The sequence below is a fragment of the Palaemon carinicauda genome, chromosome 16 (assembly GCF_036898095.1).
Source record: "Palaemon carinicauda isolate YSFRI2023 chromosome 16, ASM3689809v2, whole genome shotgun sequence".
NCBI lineage: Eukaryota > Metazoa > Arthropoda > Malacostraca > Decapoda > Palaemonidae > Palaemon > Palaemon carinicauda.
The window spans coordinates 20,918,166-20,936,943 of NC_090740.1; the positions used below are offsets into that span (position 1 = coordinate 20,918,166).

At 41.9% G+C, this 18,778-nt stretch overlaps 1 protein-coding gene across 2 annotated transcripts in view; it reads right to left on the minus strand.

Moving 5' to 3' along the window:
• Nucleotides 1-384: 384 nt before the first annotated feature.
• The window catches only part of Art7 (arginine methyltransferase 7), a 210,426-nt gene continuing 192,032 nt past the window's right edge, over nucleotides 385-18,778 (minus strand). For both annotated transcript variants that reach the window (XM_068389650.1, XM_068389651.1), the window contains exon 14: nucleotides 385-726. In XM_068389650.1, coding sequence (XP_068245751.1) covers nucleotides 577-726 — 150 coding nt within the window. In that variant the 3' untranslated portion in view covers nucleotides 385-576. The remainder of the gene's footprint in view (nucleotides 727-18,778) is intronic.

The following is an 18,778-nucleotide window of genomic DNA, read 5'->3' on the forward strand; positions in this document are numbered from 1 at the left end:
AGTGATCAGTAAGTAAAAATACCTAGTAGTTATCAAAATAGCAGTGATCAGGAAGCAAAAATACCTAGTAGTTATCAAAATGACAGTGATCAGGAAGTAAAAATACCTAGTAGTTATCAAAATAACATATGTATTTCACAGTAACCTTCAGCTGACACTTGAAACTGTAAATGCTATACAGTAGCTTCAACAAAAAAACAAAAGTTTACAAAGAACAATAGTAATAGCAACGTACAGTTTTCATGATAAGTGAATTAAGATATCCAATAAGGTAAGCCTAGCTTCACTGATGAAGTGTGACATTTTACAATGTCTTAATACAGTTATAAGAAAAAAATATATCTACCATGAGAGTAGAATCATTACTGAAGTACTTTCCATTACTGAAGTACTTTCAGAAGCATTGATAGCACACCTTGCTAAGCCCCAAATTGCATATTCATATGAGAATAAATGTTTATGCATCAATGGAATCATTATCAGGTTTATACTTCAAATCAACAGTTTAACAAAATAAAATTTTCAAATATTGTATCCTCTTTGGCTGATGCAAATATTTACAGTATCTTACAATCACTATACTTTTACTTTAAAATCAAATTTAACAGTGCCATCGCTAGGCTGGAAAACAGTTGAAAAACACAGCTGGCTTGAAATTGAATTCTTTGTATTTACTGGGTCCCTTAAGAGATATATGCCTTGTCGGGTGTACACATCCCAGCTAACCTAGAAATAAATTAATAAGCACAATTAAAAATCACAATTTGGTATAAATAGAAAAACACTACTGCAGCTTATGAAAAACAATTAGCAAACCATGAAATATCTCTTGTTGAAATATGTTATTTTTATAATAAAATAAATTTTTGAATATACTTACCCGGTGATTATATAAGCTGCAACTCTGTTGCTCGACAGAAAACTCTACGTTAAAAATCCGCCAGCGATCGCTATGCAGGTAGGGGGTGTACTTCAACAGCGCCATCTGTCGTGCAGGTACTCAGTACTCAATGTAAACAAAGAACTCAATTTTCTCCTCGGTCCACTGCGTCTCTATTGGGGAGGAAGGGAGGGTCCTTTAATATATAATCACCGGGTAAGTATATTCAAAAATTTATTTTATTATAAAAATAACATTTTTCAATATTTAACTTAGCCGGTGATTATATAAGCTGATTCACACTCAGGGGGGTGGGTAGAGACCAGCAATAAATGTTTACATTATTATGAGCTAAGGATTTTTTATTTCATTTTAGCAGTTATCAAAATAACAAACTTAAAATAAATAAGTACCTGGTAAGGAAGTCGACTTGAACAATTACTCTGCCTTTTTAAGTACGTCTTCCTTACGGAGCCTCGCGATCCTCTTAGGATGCTGAGCGACCCCTAGGAGCTGAAGTATCAAGGGTTGCAACCCATACAACAGGACCTCATCAAAACCTCTAATCTAGGCGCTTCTCAAGAAATGACTTTGACCACCCGCCAAATCAAGTAGGATGCGAAAGGCTTCTTAGCCTTCCGGACAACCCAAAAACAATAATAAAACATTTCAAGAGAAAGATTAAAAAGGTTATGGAATTAGGGAATTGTAGTGGTTGAGCCCTCACCCACTACTGCACTCGTTGCTACGAATGGTCCCAGAGTGTAGCAGTTCTCGTAAAGAGACTGGACATTCTTAAGATAAAAAGACGCGAACACTGATTTGCTTTTCCAATAGGTTGCGTCGATTATACTTTGCAGAGATCTATTTTGTTTAAAGGCCACGGAAGTTGCGACAGCTCTAACTTCGTGTGTCCTTACCTTCAGCAAAGCTTGGTCTTCCTCATTCAGATGGGAATGAGCTTCTCGTATTAACAGTCTGATAAAATAGGATAAAGCATTCTTTGACATAGGCAAAGATGGTTTCTTAACTGAACACCATAAAGCTTCAGACGGGCCTCGTAAAGGTTTAGTTCGTTTTAAATAGAACTTAAGAGCTCTTACAGGGCATAAGACTTTTTCTAGTTCATTTCCAACCATACGATAAGTTTGGAATATCGAACGATATTGGCCAAGGCCGAGAAGGCAGCTCGTTTTTGGCTAGAAAACCAAGTTGTAGAACATGTAGCCGTTTCGGATGAGAATCCGATGTTCTTGCTGAAGGCATGAATCTCACTGACTCTTTTAGCTGTGTTGAGATCTTTCAGGGAGGCTGATTGTAGCGGTTCGAACCTGTCTGACATAAGGAATCTTAGTACCACGTCTAAATTCCAACCAGGTGTAACCAAACGACGCTCCTTCGTGGTCTCAAAAGACTTAAGGAGGTCCTGTAGATCTTTATTGTTGGAAAGATCTAAGCCTCTGTGACGGAAGACTGATGCCAACATGCTTCTGTAACCCTTGATAGTGGGAGCTGAAAGAGATCGTTCTTTCCTCAGATATAAGAGGAAGTCAGCTATTTGAGTTACAGAGGTACTGGTCGAGGATACGGATACTGACTTGCACCAGTTTCGGAAGATTTCCCACTTCGATTGGTAGACTCTAAGGGTGGATGTTCTCCTTGCTCTAGCAATCGCTCTGGCTGCCTCCTTCGAAAAGCCTCTAGCTCTCGAGAGTCTTTCGATAGTCTGAAGGCAGTCAGACGAAGAGCGTGGAGGCCTTGGTGTACCTTCTTTACGTGTGGCTGACGTAGAAGGTCCACCCTTAGGGGAAGTGTTCTGGGAACGTCTACTAGCCATCGAAGTACCTCGGTGAACCATTCTCTCGCGGGCCAGAGGGAAGCAACTAGCGTCAACCTTGTCCCTTCGTGAGAGGCGAACTTCTGCAGTACCTTGTTGACAATCTTGAACGGAGGGAATGCATATAGATCTAGATGTGACCAATCTAGGAGAAAGGCATCTATATGAACTGCTACTGGGTCCGGGATTGGTGAGCAAAATATTGGGAGCCTCTTGGTCATCGAGGTTGCGAAGAGATCTATGGTTGGCTGGCCCCAGGTGGCCCAAAGTCTCTGGCATACATCCTTGTGGAGGGTCCATTCTGTTGGAATTATTTGTCCCTTCCGACTGAGACAATCTGCCATGACATTGCAGGTGAGGAGGTCCCTTGCGATCTCGTACAATGTCAGAGAGTAGGTCCCTCCTTGCTTGGAGATGTACGCCAAAGCCGTGGTGTTGTCCGAGTTCACCTCCACCACTTTGCCTTGAAGGAGAGACCTGAAGCTTTTCCAGGCCAGACGTACTGCCAGTAGCTCCTTGCAGTTGAAATGCATTGTCCTTTGACTCGAGTTCCATAATCCCGAGCATTCCCGTCCGTCTAATGTCGCACCCCAGCCTACGTCCGATGCGTCCGAGAAGAGAACGTGGTTGGGAGTCTGAACAGTCAGGGGAAGACCCTCTCTTAGGTTGATATAGTCCTTTCACCAAGTCAGACAAGACTTTATCTTTTCGGAAACCGGGATCGAGACCGCTTCTAGCGTCTTGTCCTATTTCCAGTGAAAAGCTAGATGGTATAGAAGAGGACGGAGGTGTAGTCTTCCTAGTGACACAAATTGATCCACGGATGACAGCGTCCCTACCAGACTCATCCACAGCCTGACTGAGCAGCGTTCCTTCTTCAGCATCTTCTGGATGGATAGCAGGGCTGGGGGCTGATCGTCTTGTTCAGCAACGTCCTCATCAGAGGGTTCCTCATCCGAAACTGATGAGGAAACGGCAACGGAGTGGGCAACGTTTGACTCGCTGAATCCGGTCGCACTGGTGGATGCGTGACGGAGCCGGACGCAATATCATGGAACTGCTGCACAGTCTGTGAACTGTCAACAACCATGGGTGCGCGAGGAAGCACAGCGTCAACCCGAAACTGTCTAGACCGTCTGGGTTGTGCAGTCAACACCCTACCGGGTTGCTGAGGTTGACGCACTGCGTCACAACAAGTCACCTCTGCTGGTTGTTGAACGTCCTGAACGTCAACAACCACCTCCGAGCGTCGCTTAACGTCAACGTGCGGCTGGCAACCCACACTGGGTCGCATCGGTGGAGGAACCACCTCAACTGGCAGACGCGAGTAGGTTACCTCAGCGTCAACAGGGCGCACAACCGACCGGTTGGAAGGTTGTTGGCCAGAAGGTTCTTCTCCGCATTTAAGTCCTCTATCAAGGACGCCAGCTTGGACTGCATGTCTTGCAGCAAAGCCCATTTAGGGTCTACGGGAGCAGGTGTGGCAACAGACGGGGTTAGCGACTGAGGCGGAACCGTTTACCATCCCTGAAAGCCTAGTTATGCGTGACATAATAGTACAGCAAAACTTCAAAGGCTCGACAACAGCTGAGAAGTTGACCTGTAAACAACTTGGAGCGTCTCCTGGCTAGGCGCCAGGGAGAGTCTACCAGAATTGAGAAGTCTATCTGGGCAGAGGCATGAACTCCCAAGCCGAGAACTTCTCTCGTGTCATATCAGACTCTCGCTCTATAAACCAGTTTAAAAGAAGGGAAAGCAAAGGCTGTATCCCCCAAACTCTTCCTGGTGAAAAACCAGTCGCCTAGCCAACGTAACGCTCTCTAGGAGAGCGAGAGAGCACTAGCTTAAAAACAACGGCTTCGAAGTAGCTAGGCCTAGTGTAAGTTCTGACGTTTAGGCGAACGAGGAGCAGCAGTTACAAGATCCGGACGAAGATCCTTAAAAAAAATCATCATGATTTAATTAAAGTCCATAGGAGGCTAAGCAGCTTAAGGCTCCTCTCCATCTGACAGAGTCCTCAAGGGAATATCAGTAGGAGGGAGAACAGAAACTTCCTCATCTACAGGAACCTTGTCCGATAAAAGCCGAGTCTCTCACTGGTGCATTAGTAGCAGACCAGAACGCAACGTCATGTAACTGCTTGACAGTCTGTGAACTGTCAACAACTGAACTGTCAACCACAACAGGTGCGTGAGGACGTACAGCGTCCACTCGAGACTGCTTTGACTGCCTAGACTGAGCAATCAAAACAACTCTAGAATGCGGAGGTTGACGCACAGCGTCAAAACAAGTCAACTCCGATTGTTAGTGAACGTCTAGAACGTCAACAGGAGCATCAGCCAGTGGCCTAACGTCCAAATGCGGCTGAAAAACCACACGAGACCGCATCGAGTGTGGTTCTAAACAACCTGACTGACGTGACTTAAGCTACGCCAACGTCAACAGTAAGCACAAAGGAACGTTAGGTTGGCTGAAAGCCAGGATATCGATGAGATAAACGGCTAGACTCAACGGACTAATCGACAGAATAGTCTTCCATAAGGGAGGCAAGCATATACTGCATGTTTTGCCATACAACCCCTTAAGGATCAACGGAAATGGTTGTGGTAATAGACGAGGGTAATGTCTGTGACCGCAACACTTTGCCTACAAAAAAAGACTTTCGGAGTCTGTGTTACGCTTTTGTTAGGCGGCGAGCAGTTATCCGATGACTGTATAGGGTCAGAGCTGTCCTAATGGCTGTAACCAGGAAGCTGGACCTGTCCTGAAAGGACTGACTTTCGCTTAAGGGCTTCGAAACCTTGTGACAGGTTTCTTATGCGAAAAGCCTACGGATGGCGAGGAGAAACAACGTCTCTCTCGTCTTATGGTAGGGGAGATCTTGGTAAGAAACACCCGATACCATAGAGGGAAAACGTCTGTTCGTTGGTCAAGGCCTCTCGAACCCATAAGTCTTTTGACATTACTTCTCCCCTGGGCTTGGGAGCTTGCAAGAGGTCCCGGACTAGGTGAACGACAGGCACGAACAGACGAACCCTCGGACGCAACACTGTAACACTTTGCGCCTCGGACGCAACACTGTAACACTTTGCGCCTCGGACGCAACACTGTAACACTTTGCGCATATCACTTTATCACTTCGATTTTCTGTTTTGCACTTATTTCTACCTGAAACACGCAATTCTACCCTTCATTAAAAGGTAGTAATTGCGAAATCAGTCGTATAATGCAAGCTCATTAATACCAGCAAAAAACAGAAAACATATTTTAAGATAAAAAAATCAGTGGCTGGGAAAGAGACTAAACACTAGTTCATATAACTACGTTTTCAATCTCTCACCGCACATAGCCTGGGGACGAGAATAAAAACCTAAAAACGTTTTATCCTTCCTCCCCGTACAGCGACTAGGGACGCGAGTAACACGAGAACAACGTTACCCGCTTGAACGGAACGTTTTCTCTCCTCTCTCTCCCTCCGTCTCTATCTCTCTCTCTCTTTCTCTCTTGATTTCGCACCTAAGAGAAGAGCCCAATTATATATCGTCAAAAAAACATGTTATTTGACTAAAGGAAAAAACAAAGGTTTTTCAATTAAAAAGTTCCTTTAAAATAGAATTTAAAACATTTAAGCTAAGAAAGAATGAACAAAACGTCAGAAACGATTTACTCTTACTGCAAAGTGAAACCGTGATACACTCTCTCTCTATCGTAACGATAGAGCGCATGTTGAACGTCCTGAACGTCAACAACTGCGTAGCATAAAAAACTAAACGTTAGTTCATCTTTGAAAACAGTACGAAGACTATCAAAGAAAATCTTTCATAAAATATTACATTTAAAAAGTTTTAAATCCTTTAAAAGCTAAAGACGATATAAAGGGCTCAATGTTGATTAACTTCGGTTTCCAAGTTAGGACCGCCTACTCTAAGGAAAGGTCTATATAAACAAAGCATTAAAATTTATTTTATATGTTTATAAAAAATGGAAAGTTAATCGAAGAGGCCTAATAAAGGCGGAGAGATATAAAATATATAGAGGAAAATCTATAACGTGATAAGATAATTACTAAAAGCCTAAACACACTTCCGTCTAAGGGAAGGGTCGGCCATTTAAAAGTGAAAGAAAGTCCATACTCTCTTTGTCACCATAATTAAATCTATCCAAAACGAGTTCAAGTTTTGAGATGAAGATAAAACACCTGCATAGCGAAAGCTCAAAACTAGAATAGTGTACTTCACCAATAGTTGTGAAAACAAATCCAGTTAGCAACAGCGAATTAGTAGGTCTTGCCGGTAGCCCGACAGAGAGAAAATTGAGTTCTTTGTTTAAATTGAGTACTGAGTACCTGCACGACAGATGGCGCTGTTGAAGTACACCCCCTACCTGCATAGCGATCGCTGGCGGATTTTTAACGTAGAGTTTTCTGTCGAGCAACAGAGTTGCAGCTTATATAATCACCGGCTAAGTTAAATATTGAAAAACTAATATTTTCTTACATAAAAGCTTTTCTCTAAGAAGGACCAAAAAAAAAGTCTGGTTCTTAATATGAATATTCATGGCACCTTATAAGTACATCCACTAAGATCAAACAAAGAGGAAAGTTTTCAACAAAATTTTTTAGTCACTTTATTATGATTCATATTTATTGCAAACATTATTATCACTGATATTCATATTAAGAATGGCTTCATATATTGAGATAAAATACTATTATGAATGGCATCATATATTGAGATAAAATACCATATATTTGCATAGCTTTCCCAAAAGAAAGTGCTGAAGGAAAAGTGTGAATAAATACACGTATGTATGTATGTATGTATATGTATTAATTTTTTAAAAATAATAATTATTTTTCCAGCACTGTGGACAGGCCATAAGAATGGCTTCATATATTGAGATAAAATACCATAAATTTGCATAGCTTTCCCAAAGGGAAGTGTTGAAGTTTGAGTGGGAATAAATACATATATGTATGTATGTACTGTATATGCATTCATTTTTTAAATAATAATTTGTATTTTTCCAGCACTGTGGACAGGAATACTGTCTGAAATGGAAATGGAAACTTAGGTACTTCTTTGCTGGTCTACGCTCTAGGGGCTTGGCGACTTGTAAAACATGAAGCCGCTGCCCTTCATGAGAAAGAAGACTGGCAAGTGTTCTCACTTTTCCACTGCTGCTGTTACTTCCATGGGAGAATGGTCTATAATATTACATTTTCTCTAGTACTGTACAGAGCATTCCACTGTGTCATTTGTTTGGAACATCTGGTAAGTACTGTACATCTCCTCTTCAGGATGCTGGTACTGTACCCCAAATGGAAGCTGTTTGGTAAAATACAAACTCCAGGGCTTTTGCCCCAAACATACCTATTTCTTATACTGCTTTTTAATTTTAGCATCCTTGGTCTAACCAGGAGTATTCTTGTAAGTTGACAAGGCTGTAATTTTTACATTCTGTAATTAAGGAGTTGAAAGTGACAAATTTAAAGTAATTTGCATTTTCCTTAACGATACAAACCTTAAGCTCTTCATTAGGGAATAGACGGCAAAATTTGTATAAACAGCGGCTCAAGGTTTGTATAATTAGGAAAAATACAATTGTTCCGTAACTGGAATACAAACCTACGTTATTTATTTAGGGATATTACTTTCTGCGAAGCTGAAATGATGAGCCATTAAAATTTAGCGAGCGTTAACTACCCATACCGCTAGTTGGCGGGGGTGGGGTAGCTTGCTACCGCTCCCGTTCACACACCAGTGATTTAGCTTACTTTACTTTTGGCTCGGATGGAGACCAGTTGTAACCGCTCTTCCTCCTCGCCTATTTTGGACTGCCATTAATTTTTGTCTTTTGACTTGCTTTTTTTCTTATATACCGTATTTCCCGTGTCATAAGACACACCGTATTTCCCGTGTCATAAGACACACCTTTTTTCACGAAAAATGCCCCCCAAAATCACCCTGCATCTTAACACTCAAGAAAAAGTTATATAGGGGAGTTTGACATCCCTCAAACACCAAATTATTGACAACCAAGCACCCAAATTTACGAAAGATAGAATATAAACCTACTATTATCATTCATATGTAATGAACTCATTTTCATATTGCACTTCATTTAAGGAAGTACAGTAGCAAATTATTTGTTTGTTTTGGTAATCAGCTGATGACTGGCCAACCCCCTTCTACAAGCAAACATGCCAACTATAGTCCATTTCTTTTACTGATGCATATTTGCACCGACTCGCAGCGGTGCCCTTTTAGCTCGGAAAAGTTTCCGGATCGTTGATTGGTTGGACAAGATAATTCTAACCAATCAGCGATCAGGAAACTTTTCCGAGCTAAAAGGGCATCGCCGCAAGTCGGTGCAAATATGCATCGCTAAAAGAAATGGACTATAGTGGTCTTGTAGCAGACTACACTATGACATACTGTATTAGTTGTTTATGCAGTATATATCTTTTTTCTCATATTTTGTTGATATTTTGTAATAAAGCAATTTATTGATAATGACATTATTGCCTGAGTTCCGAAATAATACAAACAGACAGTTCCTGAATACACCTTGGAAAAAACTTGCTGAAGGCAGTATTACTAAGTTAGCAGAAATGTAATTAGACTTAGAATCACATAAACAGTAGCAAAAGTATTCCAACTTAAAGAATTTCTAGATTTCTTTGATTAATAATTACATTTTGTGTGAAAATTTTTAGCCTGTATTAGGAATTTTGGAAATATTACTAGATTTTACCTCTTTACTAAAATGTTATGAATAACCTTTGGCGACACTGCTTTCATGTAAACAACACTTGAAACACCAAACACTATGACTAAACGTGTAGTTGTAGTGGAAACTAGGACAGGTTTAGTGGTTTCTTATATGAATATGTAATAAAATTGGGATAACTGGCATATAGCTAAATAATTTCAACTTGAGCATTTCATAATACACCCAAAATAAGAAAAGTTACTGTGCCAGACAATAATCACGCTAGAGTCACTAACCAGGGATTTCTGCTAGGTTTTTAAAGTCCTCAATTTTTTTTTCTTCTAAAATTGCCTTGCTAATTTAAGGGTGCGTCTTACCACTTGTAGTGTCTTATGACACGGGAAATACGGTGTATATATATATATATATTTTTGGGCTCAAGCCATGTTGTCCTGATGGAAGGTTTCTATTGGTAGCTTTCTAAGGGATATTTGGCTACAGTGATATTCCCAGAGAATTGACCTTTAGGTCTCCAGAATTCTAACTCCTGGCGTGAATATCCTTAAAATTTCTCTTAAGTTTATCGCATAATATCAGGGGACGTATATCTTGATACGACACATAGCAATCTTCACCCCGAATAGCCTTTACGTTACGAGGGGGAAGAGTGGCGAAAAACAGAAGGGGAAGTGTTATCAAGGTTACCCTTCCTCCCGTACTACTACGAGTATCCAAGATGGCGCTCATTCCTATTTTTGTAGCAATTTTGCACGGTGGGTATCCATGTTGATCTAACATTTTTGATCGCTTTTGTGAGGATTAAATATGCAATCTCCAGCTATTTCTGCCTCTGGAAAGTTTAGTATTTATTCTTTACAGTGTATAATTTTTAGCTCCTGCTTCACAGTGAAATTAGAGTAATTTATTGTGTTAAGGAGCTAGGCCTGTCACCGGAGGCGCCATGAGCGCTGTCGTTCGTTATGCATGTATTTAGTTAGCAGAACGACTTTCCCGGTTGTAATATCATTAATAAATTATGAAAGCTATTTAGGCACAATCATACTAGTAAAGATATATATAATTATGCATATATTTTCCTCTTCCTTATGTTGATCCTATGCGCTAGAGTTTCGGCGAATTAGGTAACCGAAATCTTGCCCTGCGCTACGCTACTTAACCTACGCGCTTCAGTATACTTTCATACATGATCCCAGTTTACCCTCGTGTATCATTTTATCAATTCATTAAGAGATAGATATCTCCTAGAATTATTTATATAACTCTATACTCGTCTTCTGTGGAGATTTAAGGGCAATCCCACCTTACCTCTGAGTGCCGCCATAGGCGACAACCCTATCTTGGTCTCGCCATAGAGTAGTCACTCCGGCTTGACTAGGCTAGTGTTTTCTGTCTCCCTCCCTTGCCGGCGAGTATCCTGGCTTTGGTTTTCGACAGAATCTCAGAGTATTCAGTCTTTCTGCCGGTGGCCGAGCAGCAGGGTGAGTAGTCACTCCCATACTGGCATAGGAGGCTGTGCCTCCCTAGGCCGCACCTGAAGTGGCAGTATGAAACCGCCACCTTCTCCGCTGCGGTCTAGAAGACTAGTCCTGTTTCGGCAGACCCTAGGCTGAAGAAGAGGCTGACAGATGCTTATTGGCACCTTCTAGTCAGTCGCCCCCTCTCCTCCTACCTAGGATTCAAGTTACAGAAGGTAAAGTATGTTCTCAGAGCCATACCCTTCGGACTAAACATAGCTCCAAGTATCTTCAGGAAACTTGCAGACGCAGTCATGCAACAACTACGCCTAGAAGGTGTTCAGGTAGCAGCGTACCTGGACGACTGGCTAGTGCGGGCAGCATCCGAAATGGCTTGTCTGCAAGTATCCAAAGAAGTGATCCAGTTCCTGGAACATCTGGGATGCAAGATCAACTTCAAAAAGTCTCGACTCTCTCCAGCTCAAGGGTTTCAATGGTTGGAAATCCATTAGAACCTGAGGTCACACTGTCTCTCCATTCCCTCAGGGAAGAGGAGGGAGATCGCAGGGTCTGTCAAGAGACTACTGAAATCCGACAGGATTAGGAAAGAGTACTGGGGTCTCTCCAGTTCGCAGCAGTAACAGACCCAGTGCTAAGAGCACAGCTGAAAGATGCGTCAGGAGTCTGGAGAAGATACACATCAAATGCTTGAAGAGATCTAAAATAACCGATACCGGCCTTACTACGATCACTTCTCAAACTGTGGTCGAAGGCCAAGAGCCTAATGAGGACCGTGCCCTTGCAACCACCTCTGCCGTCAATGACCATCCACATGGATGCCTCGACAGAAGAATGGGGAGTTCACTCCCATCAAAGTTAAGTCCAAGGGACTTGGTCATCTCTGTTCAAGGCCTTTCTCATCAACATTTTGGAAGCTATGGCAGTCCTCTTGATGTTGGGAAAACTCTCCCCTCGCAGATCAGTCCACATCAGGCTGATCTTGGACAGCAAATTGATAGTGTGATATCTGAACCAACAAGGCTCGAGATCGTCCCATATCAACCATGTGATATTAGCCATCCTTTGTCTAGAGAGATGGAACTTATCAGCAGTTCACTTACAAAGGTTCTGCAATGTGACAGCGGACGCTCTATTCAGGCTCAAGCCGATAGAGTCAGAATGGTCCCCAGACGCAGACTCATTCTCCTCCATCTTGGAACAAGTCCCGGAACTGCAGATTGACCTCTTCGCAACGAGCGACATCAAGAAACTACCTCGATATGTAGCCCCATATGAGGACCCTCTAGAGACAACAGACGCCATGTCCCTACGTTGGAACGAATGGACCTGGATTTTCCTGTCCCTTCCATCCAATCTCCTGCTGAAGGTCTTCAACAAGCCGAGATCCTTCCAGGGAACGGCAGCTCTAGTGGCCCCCAAGTGGCCCAAGAGCAAATGGTTCCCTCTAGTGATGGAACTGAGGCTGAGGCCGGTCCTTTTACCGAACCCAGCACTATCTCAACAGGTTCAGAAGTTGACTGTCTTCGCTTCATCACAGAGAACCCAAAACCTTCATCTCATGATTTTCTCGCCTTAGCAGTTAAGAAAAGATTTGCGATCTCAAATGGCAGTATAGACTTCTTAGAAGAATAAAAGTCTAAGTCATCTAGAAGACAATATGAATCGTCTTGGGAAAAGTGGGTTGCTTTTGTTAAAGCAAAAGGACATAAAGAAATTTCAATAGACTTCTGTCTGTCCTTCTTTATCCATCTTCATGAACAAGGTCTGGCAGCCAACACGATAACTACGTGCAAGTCAGCCCTGACTAGACCTCTTCTATACGCCTTTCAAGTGGACCTGACGAACGAAATCTTTAATAAGGTCCCAAAGGCATGCACTAGACTTAGGCCTGCAGCTCTCCGAAATCCATTTCATGGTCCTTGGACAAGGTCCTACATTATGCTCCATCTGTGAACATGAAGATTGTTCTCTCAAGGATCTAACCCAGAAGGTTATTTTCCTGTTCGCTATAGCCTCAGGGGCTAGAGTTAGTGAAATAGTAGCCCTATCAAGAAATGAGGGCCACATTCAGTTCACAGAAGTGGGAGAACTGAATCTCTTTCCTGATCCAACCTTTCTCGGCAAGAACGAGCTACCCACTAAGAGATTGGGTCCCTGGAGAATCTGCCCTCTGAAGAAAGATGTCTCTCTGTGTCCAGTAGTGTCTAAAGGTCTATCTTCATAGAACTTCAGACTTTAGGGGAGGACAGCTCTTCAAAGGAGAAACTTCAGGATCAAACTTATCCCTAAAACAACTGAGGGTGAAGCTCACCTACTTCATTCGCAGAGCAGATCCTGACAGTACACCCGCAGATCATAATCCGAGAAAAATTGCTTCATCACTGAACTTTTTTCAGTATACAGACTTTGAGCGTCTTCGTTCATATACTGGATAGAAGTCATCCAGTGTTCTACAAACACTACGCAAAGCAAGTCCACGAACTGAAACACTACGTGGTGGCGGCAGGTAGTGTATTAAAACCTGTCGTCTAGTGCTGCGATAAACAGTTAATTGATTGGGACTATCAATTAGGGTGAAAAGGTGTTGACACTTCCAGTGCGATACCTTTTAAGTGGGTGTCACCATGGTGACACTAAGACTGTTCAAAATCGCAAGTGTGGATGTATACAGATAACACTCGTGCCGTGTGTACATAGTACACAGTGTTGATAGTATACAACATTTACAGAAAATTATATTAGAAAATTTTATCAAAAATTTTCAAATTTAGAGTGGGACTCATCATTTCTTCCCTTTCAGGGAGAAAAATATTTTCTGTATACGTTGTACGTATAATTCCCTCAACCTGTTACACTCGTTATTCCATTTGGTCATTTATTCTAAATAAATGTCTATTAGAGTATAATTGCGTCTTATTTTGCCCTGCAATTAGCACAATAAATATGCCAGAGTTCTCTTACTTATTTAATTAAGTAAACCTCATATTATTGTATGCTTATAAACAATGGACATAGTCGATACTGTACTTAGTTGTTCCGACAACATATACAAACCGTGAGACTTTTGTATATTTAGTTGATACTTATGTTTGTTCATACAATATATGTAAACCTTGAGACCCCTTTTCTAATGTCCAGTATGACTCTTCCCTGCAGGGGCCAGGAAGCACTAACATTGTCCATGATTAGTGGTAATAACGGTAACGTCATTTGTCTCAATGGTCCGGATGACCATAGAAAAATTGTCCCAAGGTTAAGGCACCTATGAAAATCCACAGATACAGTACTTTTTAGTAATTCTCTGGTAAACTTCCATCAGGACGACATGGCTTGAGCCCAGAAAACGGATTTTGAGCGAAGCAAAAACCTATTTTTGGGTAGGATGTCCATGTCATCCTGATGGACCCACCCTCCTTTTCCATAGAAAAGGCTTAGGCAAGATCCATCCCGAAATTACTATATATGGAGCACCATGCTCAATGCTACAAGGAATGAGCGCCATCTTAGATACTCGTAGTAATACAGGAGGAAGGGTAACCTTGATAACGGCTCCTCTTCTGTTTTTCGCCACTCTTCCCCCTTGAAACGAAAACGCTATTCGGGGTGAAGATTGCTGTGTCGTATCAAGATATACGTCCCCTGATATTATGCGATATCCTTAAGAGAAATTTTAAGGATATTCGCGCCAGGAGTTAGAATTCTGGCGACCTATAGTTCAATTCTCTGGGAATATTACTGTAGCCAAATATCCCTTAGAAAGCTACCTATAGGAACCTTCCATTAGGACGACATGGCCATCTCACCCAAAAATATATTTTTTGCTTCACTCAAAATCCATTTTGGGGATAAAAACACTAAGTTAGCCTACCTAGTGTTGAATAAGACAGAGGATATTTAACCTTAAATTGTTAAATCATATCTCCCTCCAGTATCCATATCAAATGAATATGGAAGGAGAACAATACCTGTAAAGAAGGAAGGTTGGAAAGTCCTTTCCTCTTTACTAATGGCCATACACCCAAATGGGGGAGGACGGGAAGAACCCGTTTACAATTACTGTACAGTATAGTTATAACTCTTCACGAAAGAATCTGCTTACAAAATTTTCACCCTTCGAAAGCGAAGATTTTTATGACTCATATTACAAAAAAATGTTTTCAAGATAAAAAAAAAAGGATTTGTCAGACAGGTCGAGAATAAAATAGTCACCCATTAAAAATATAAATAAAACAGGTTATTTAAGCAAAAGAAAATGTTTCTCTCTATTATAGTACAGTACATATGGTACACTGTATATTTTGTATGTGTAAAGTATCTATTGTACTATTTTTCATTTATTATTGGATTATGTGCTAATAACTACTTACTGTATATTTCCGCGTATAAGACGACCCTATAATCCAAAATTTCACCATTAAAAATGGGAGGTCATCTTATACTACCATTATAAAACTCGCACCTCGAATTCTATGTCAGGTTTATCAGTAGGCTAGCCTAGGTTGAGGTGCTATAACCACCTACACACATGAAATCATTTACATTAAGATATAAATGTATAATAAAAGTAATAAAACAATTTTTACCGTATATATCGCCATAGCTACAAAAATGGCATAAATAATAAATTCGAGGAATAATTCCATATCAGATACCAACTTTTAACCATACGAGCACTGCTGAGAAAATGTAAACATCGAGTATTGGTTGCGTTGTTAGCAACTTTTTCTCTCGCTAACATTTCAGTAATTTTAATCATATTTATTTATTTAAAAATTATTATTTTTAGCTGTAAATATTGTATTGTTAGCGGCTGTTTTGAGAAAGAAGAAGAATCAGTAAAAGAAGAAGAAAAAGAGGAGGAACGGGCATTTCATATGCAAGCAACTGATAAGCGAAAACAAAACAATGCAGGCTAGGTGACGTGTGTTCTAGGAAAACGGATTTTGAGCAAAGTGAAAAATCTATTTTTGGGTGAGAGTGCCATGTCGTCCTGATGGAAGGTTCCTTTAGGTAGCTTTCTCAGGGATATTTGCTACAGTGATACTCCCAGAGAATTAAACCGAAGGTCTCCAGGATTCTAACTCCTGGCGTGAGTATCCAGTAAAGGATATCGCATAAAATCAGGAGACGTATACTAGACATGACACAGCAATTTTCACCCCGAATAGATTTAACTCTTTTATGTAAGAGGGGAAGAGTGGCAAAAGAAGGGGGTGCCGTTCTAGGTACCCAGTGGACCTCCATCCCTACTACTACCGCGACGCCATTCCTTTTTTTTTGTCGTTAAGCAGAAATGGCCGTAGATAAAGTCATTTTGGGAGGGGTCAGCAAAAGGGTGGGTCCATCAGGACGACATGGCACTCTCACCCAAAAATAGATTTTTCACTTTGCTCAAAATCTGTTTTTTGGGCTCAGGCTATGTGGCACTAAAAGGTAAGTATACACATGCACCGTAAAGTCCCAAAACAGTCCACTGTTCATCGAAGCACTAGACGACGGGTTTAATGACACTACCCGGCGCCACCACTAAATGTTTTATTTCATGTACTTGCTTCGCATAGTGTTTGTAGAAGACCCTCGATGATCTCCAATCAGTGTATGAGCGGAGTCTTTCAAAGTCCATATGTTGAAAAAAGTTCAACGAAGAAGCAACTTTCCTCGGATTGTGACCTGCGAGTGTACTGTCAGGATCCGCTCTGGGAATAAAGTAGGTGAGCTTTGCTCTCAGTTTTTCTAGGGATGGGTTTGATCCTGAAGTTTCGGCTCTTTAGAGCTGTCCTTCCTTGAAGTCTGAAGTTCTTTGAAGATAGACCTTAAGACACTATACTGGGCACAGAGAGGCATCTTCCTTCAGTGAGCAGATTCTCCAAGGACCCCACACCTCTTAGTGGGTAGCTCAATCTTGGCAAGAAAGGCAGGATCAGGAAAGAGGTTCAGTTCTCCGTGTCTAGGAACTGAATATGGCCTTTCGTTTCTGGATAAGGCCACTATTTCACTAACTCTAGCCCCTGAGGCTAATGCAAACAGAAAAATAACTTTCTGTGTTAGATCCTTTAGAGTACAATCCTCATTGTTTAGGTTCGAAGCATAGTGCAAGACTTTGTTCAAAGACCACATGATGGGCTTTGGTGGGGTTGCTGGCTTGAGTCTAGCTCATGCTTTTGGGATCTTATTGAAGATTTCACTAGAGACGTCCTCTTCAAAGGCGTACAGAAGTGGTCTAGCCAGGGCCAACTTACACGAAGTAATCGTAGTAGAAGCCAGGCCTTGTTCGTGTAGGTATATGAAGAATGCGAGACAGAAATCTATCGATATTTCTGTCGGTTTCCTTGTATTCACAAAGGAAATTTCCATGACGATTCATATTGTCTCCTAGTTGAACTTGACTTATACTCTTCGATGAAGTCAACTTTATCCTTCGAGATTCCAAACTTTTTGTTCGCCGCTAGGACGAGAAAATCACGATGTAGGTTGTTGGTTCTCGAGGATGAAGCGTAGACAGTCGACTTCTGGACCAGTTGAGATAATACTGGATCTGGCAGAGAAAACAACTTCAGTTTCAGGTCTAGAACTAGAGGGAACCAATTGCTTTTGGGCCACTTGGGAGCCACTACTGCTGCTGTCCCTCTGAAGGATCTTAGCTTGTCGAGGACTCTTAGCAGAAGATTGGTTGGTGGAAACAGGTAAATGCGATTCCACCTGTTCCAATCAAGGAACATGGTGTCCATTGCCTCTGCTTGAGGGTCCATATAAGGGGCTACATAACGAGGTAGTTTCTTGTTGTCGCTCGTTGCGAAGAGGTCAATCAGCAGTTCCGGGACTTTTTTCGAGATGGAGAATGAGTCTGTGTCTAGGGACCATTCTGTCTCTATGGGCTTTCGCCTGGATAGAGCGTCCGCCGTCACGTTGCGGAACCCTTGTAAGTGAACTGCTGATAGGTGCCATCCCTTCTTCCTTGCCAGGAAGAAGATGGCTAATATCACATGGTTGATGTGAGGCGATCTCGAGCCTTGGTGTTTTAGACATTTTACTATCACTTCATTGTCCAGGACCAATCTGATGTGGATTGCTCTGTGAGGGGATAGTTTCTTCAACGTCAGGAAAACTGCCAGCGCTTGCAAAATGTTGATATGAAAGGTTTTGAACTTGTGCGACCAATTCCCTTCCACTTTTCTCTCGTGAGAATGGCCTCCCCTTCCTTCCAAGGAGGTGTCCATGTGTATCACCACTGATGGTTGTGGTTGTGGTGGTTGCAGGGGAATTGTCCGTGCTAGGCTCTTGGCTGTTGACCACGGCCTTAACTGCGTGTGCAAAAGGGTCGGGGTCAACCTTAGTTGATCTCTTTGAGCGTATGATGCGTATCTTCTCCAGACTCCCGACGCATCTTTTAGACATGCTTTCAGCACCAGGTCTGTCACTGCTGAGAACTGGAGAGAGCCCAATACTCTTTCTTGTTGGCGTCTTGAAATCCTCTTGTGACGGATTAGTCTCCTGACAGATCCCGCTATCTCTCTTCTCTTCTTGGATGGAATGGAGAGGTGGTGTGACTTCAAGTCTCATTGGATTCCTAGCCATTGGAACTTCTCAGCTGGAGAAAGGCGAGACTTCTTGCAATTGATCTTGAAGCCCATGTGTTCCAGGAACTGGATCACCTTATTGGCTGCCTGCAGACAAGAAGTCTTGGATGCTGCCCATACCAGCCAATCGTCTAGATATGCTACCGCTTGAACTCCTTCGGAGTGTAGCTGCTGGACGATTGTGTCTGCTAGCTTCGTGAATATCCTTGGGGCTGTGTTCAGTCCAAAGGGCATTGCTCTGAAGACAAACTTCTTCTGTAGCTTGAATCCTAGG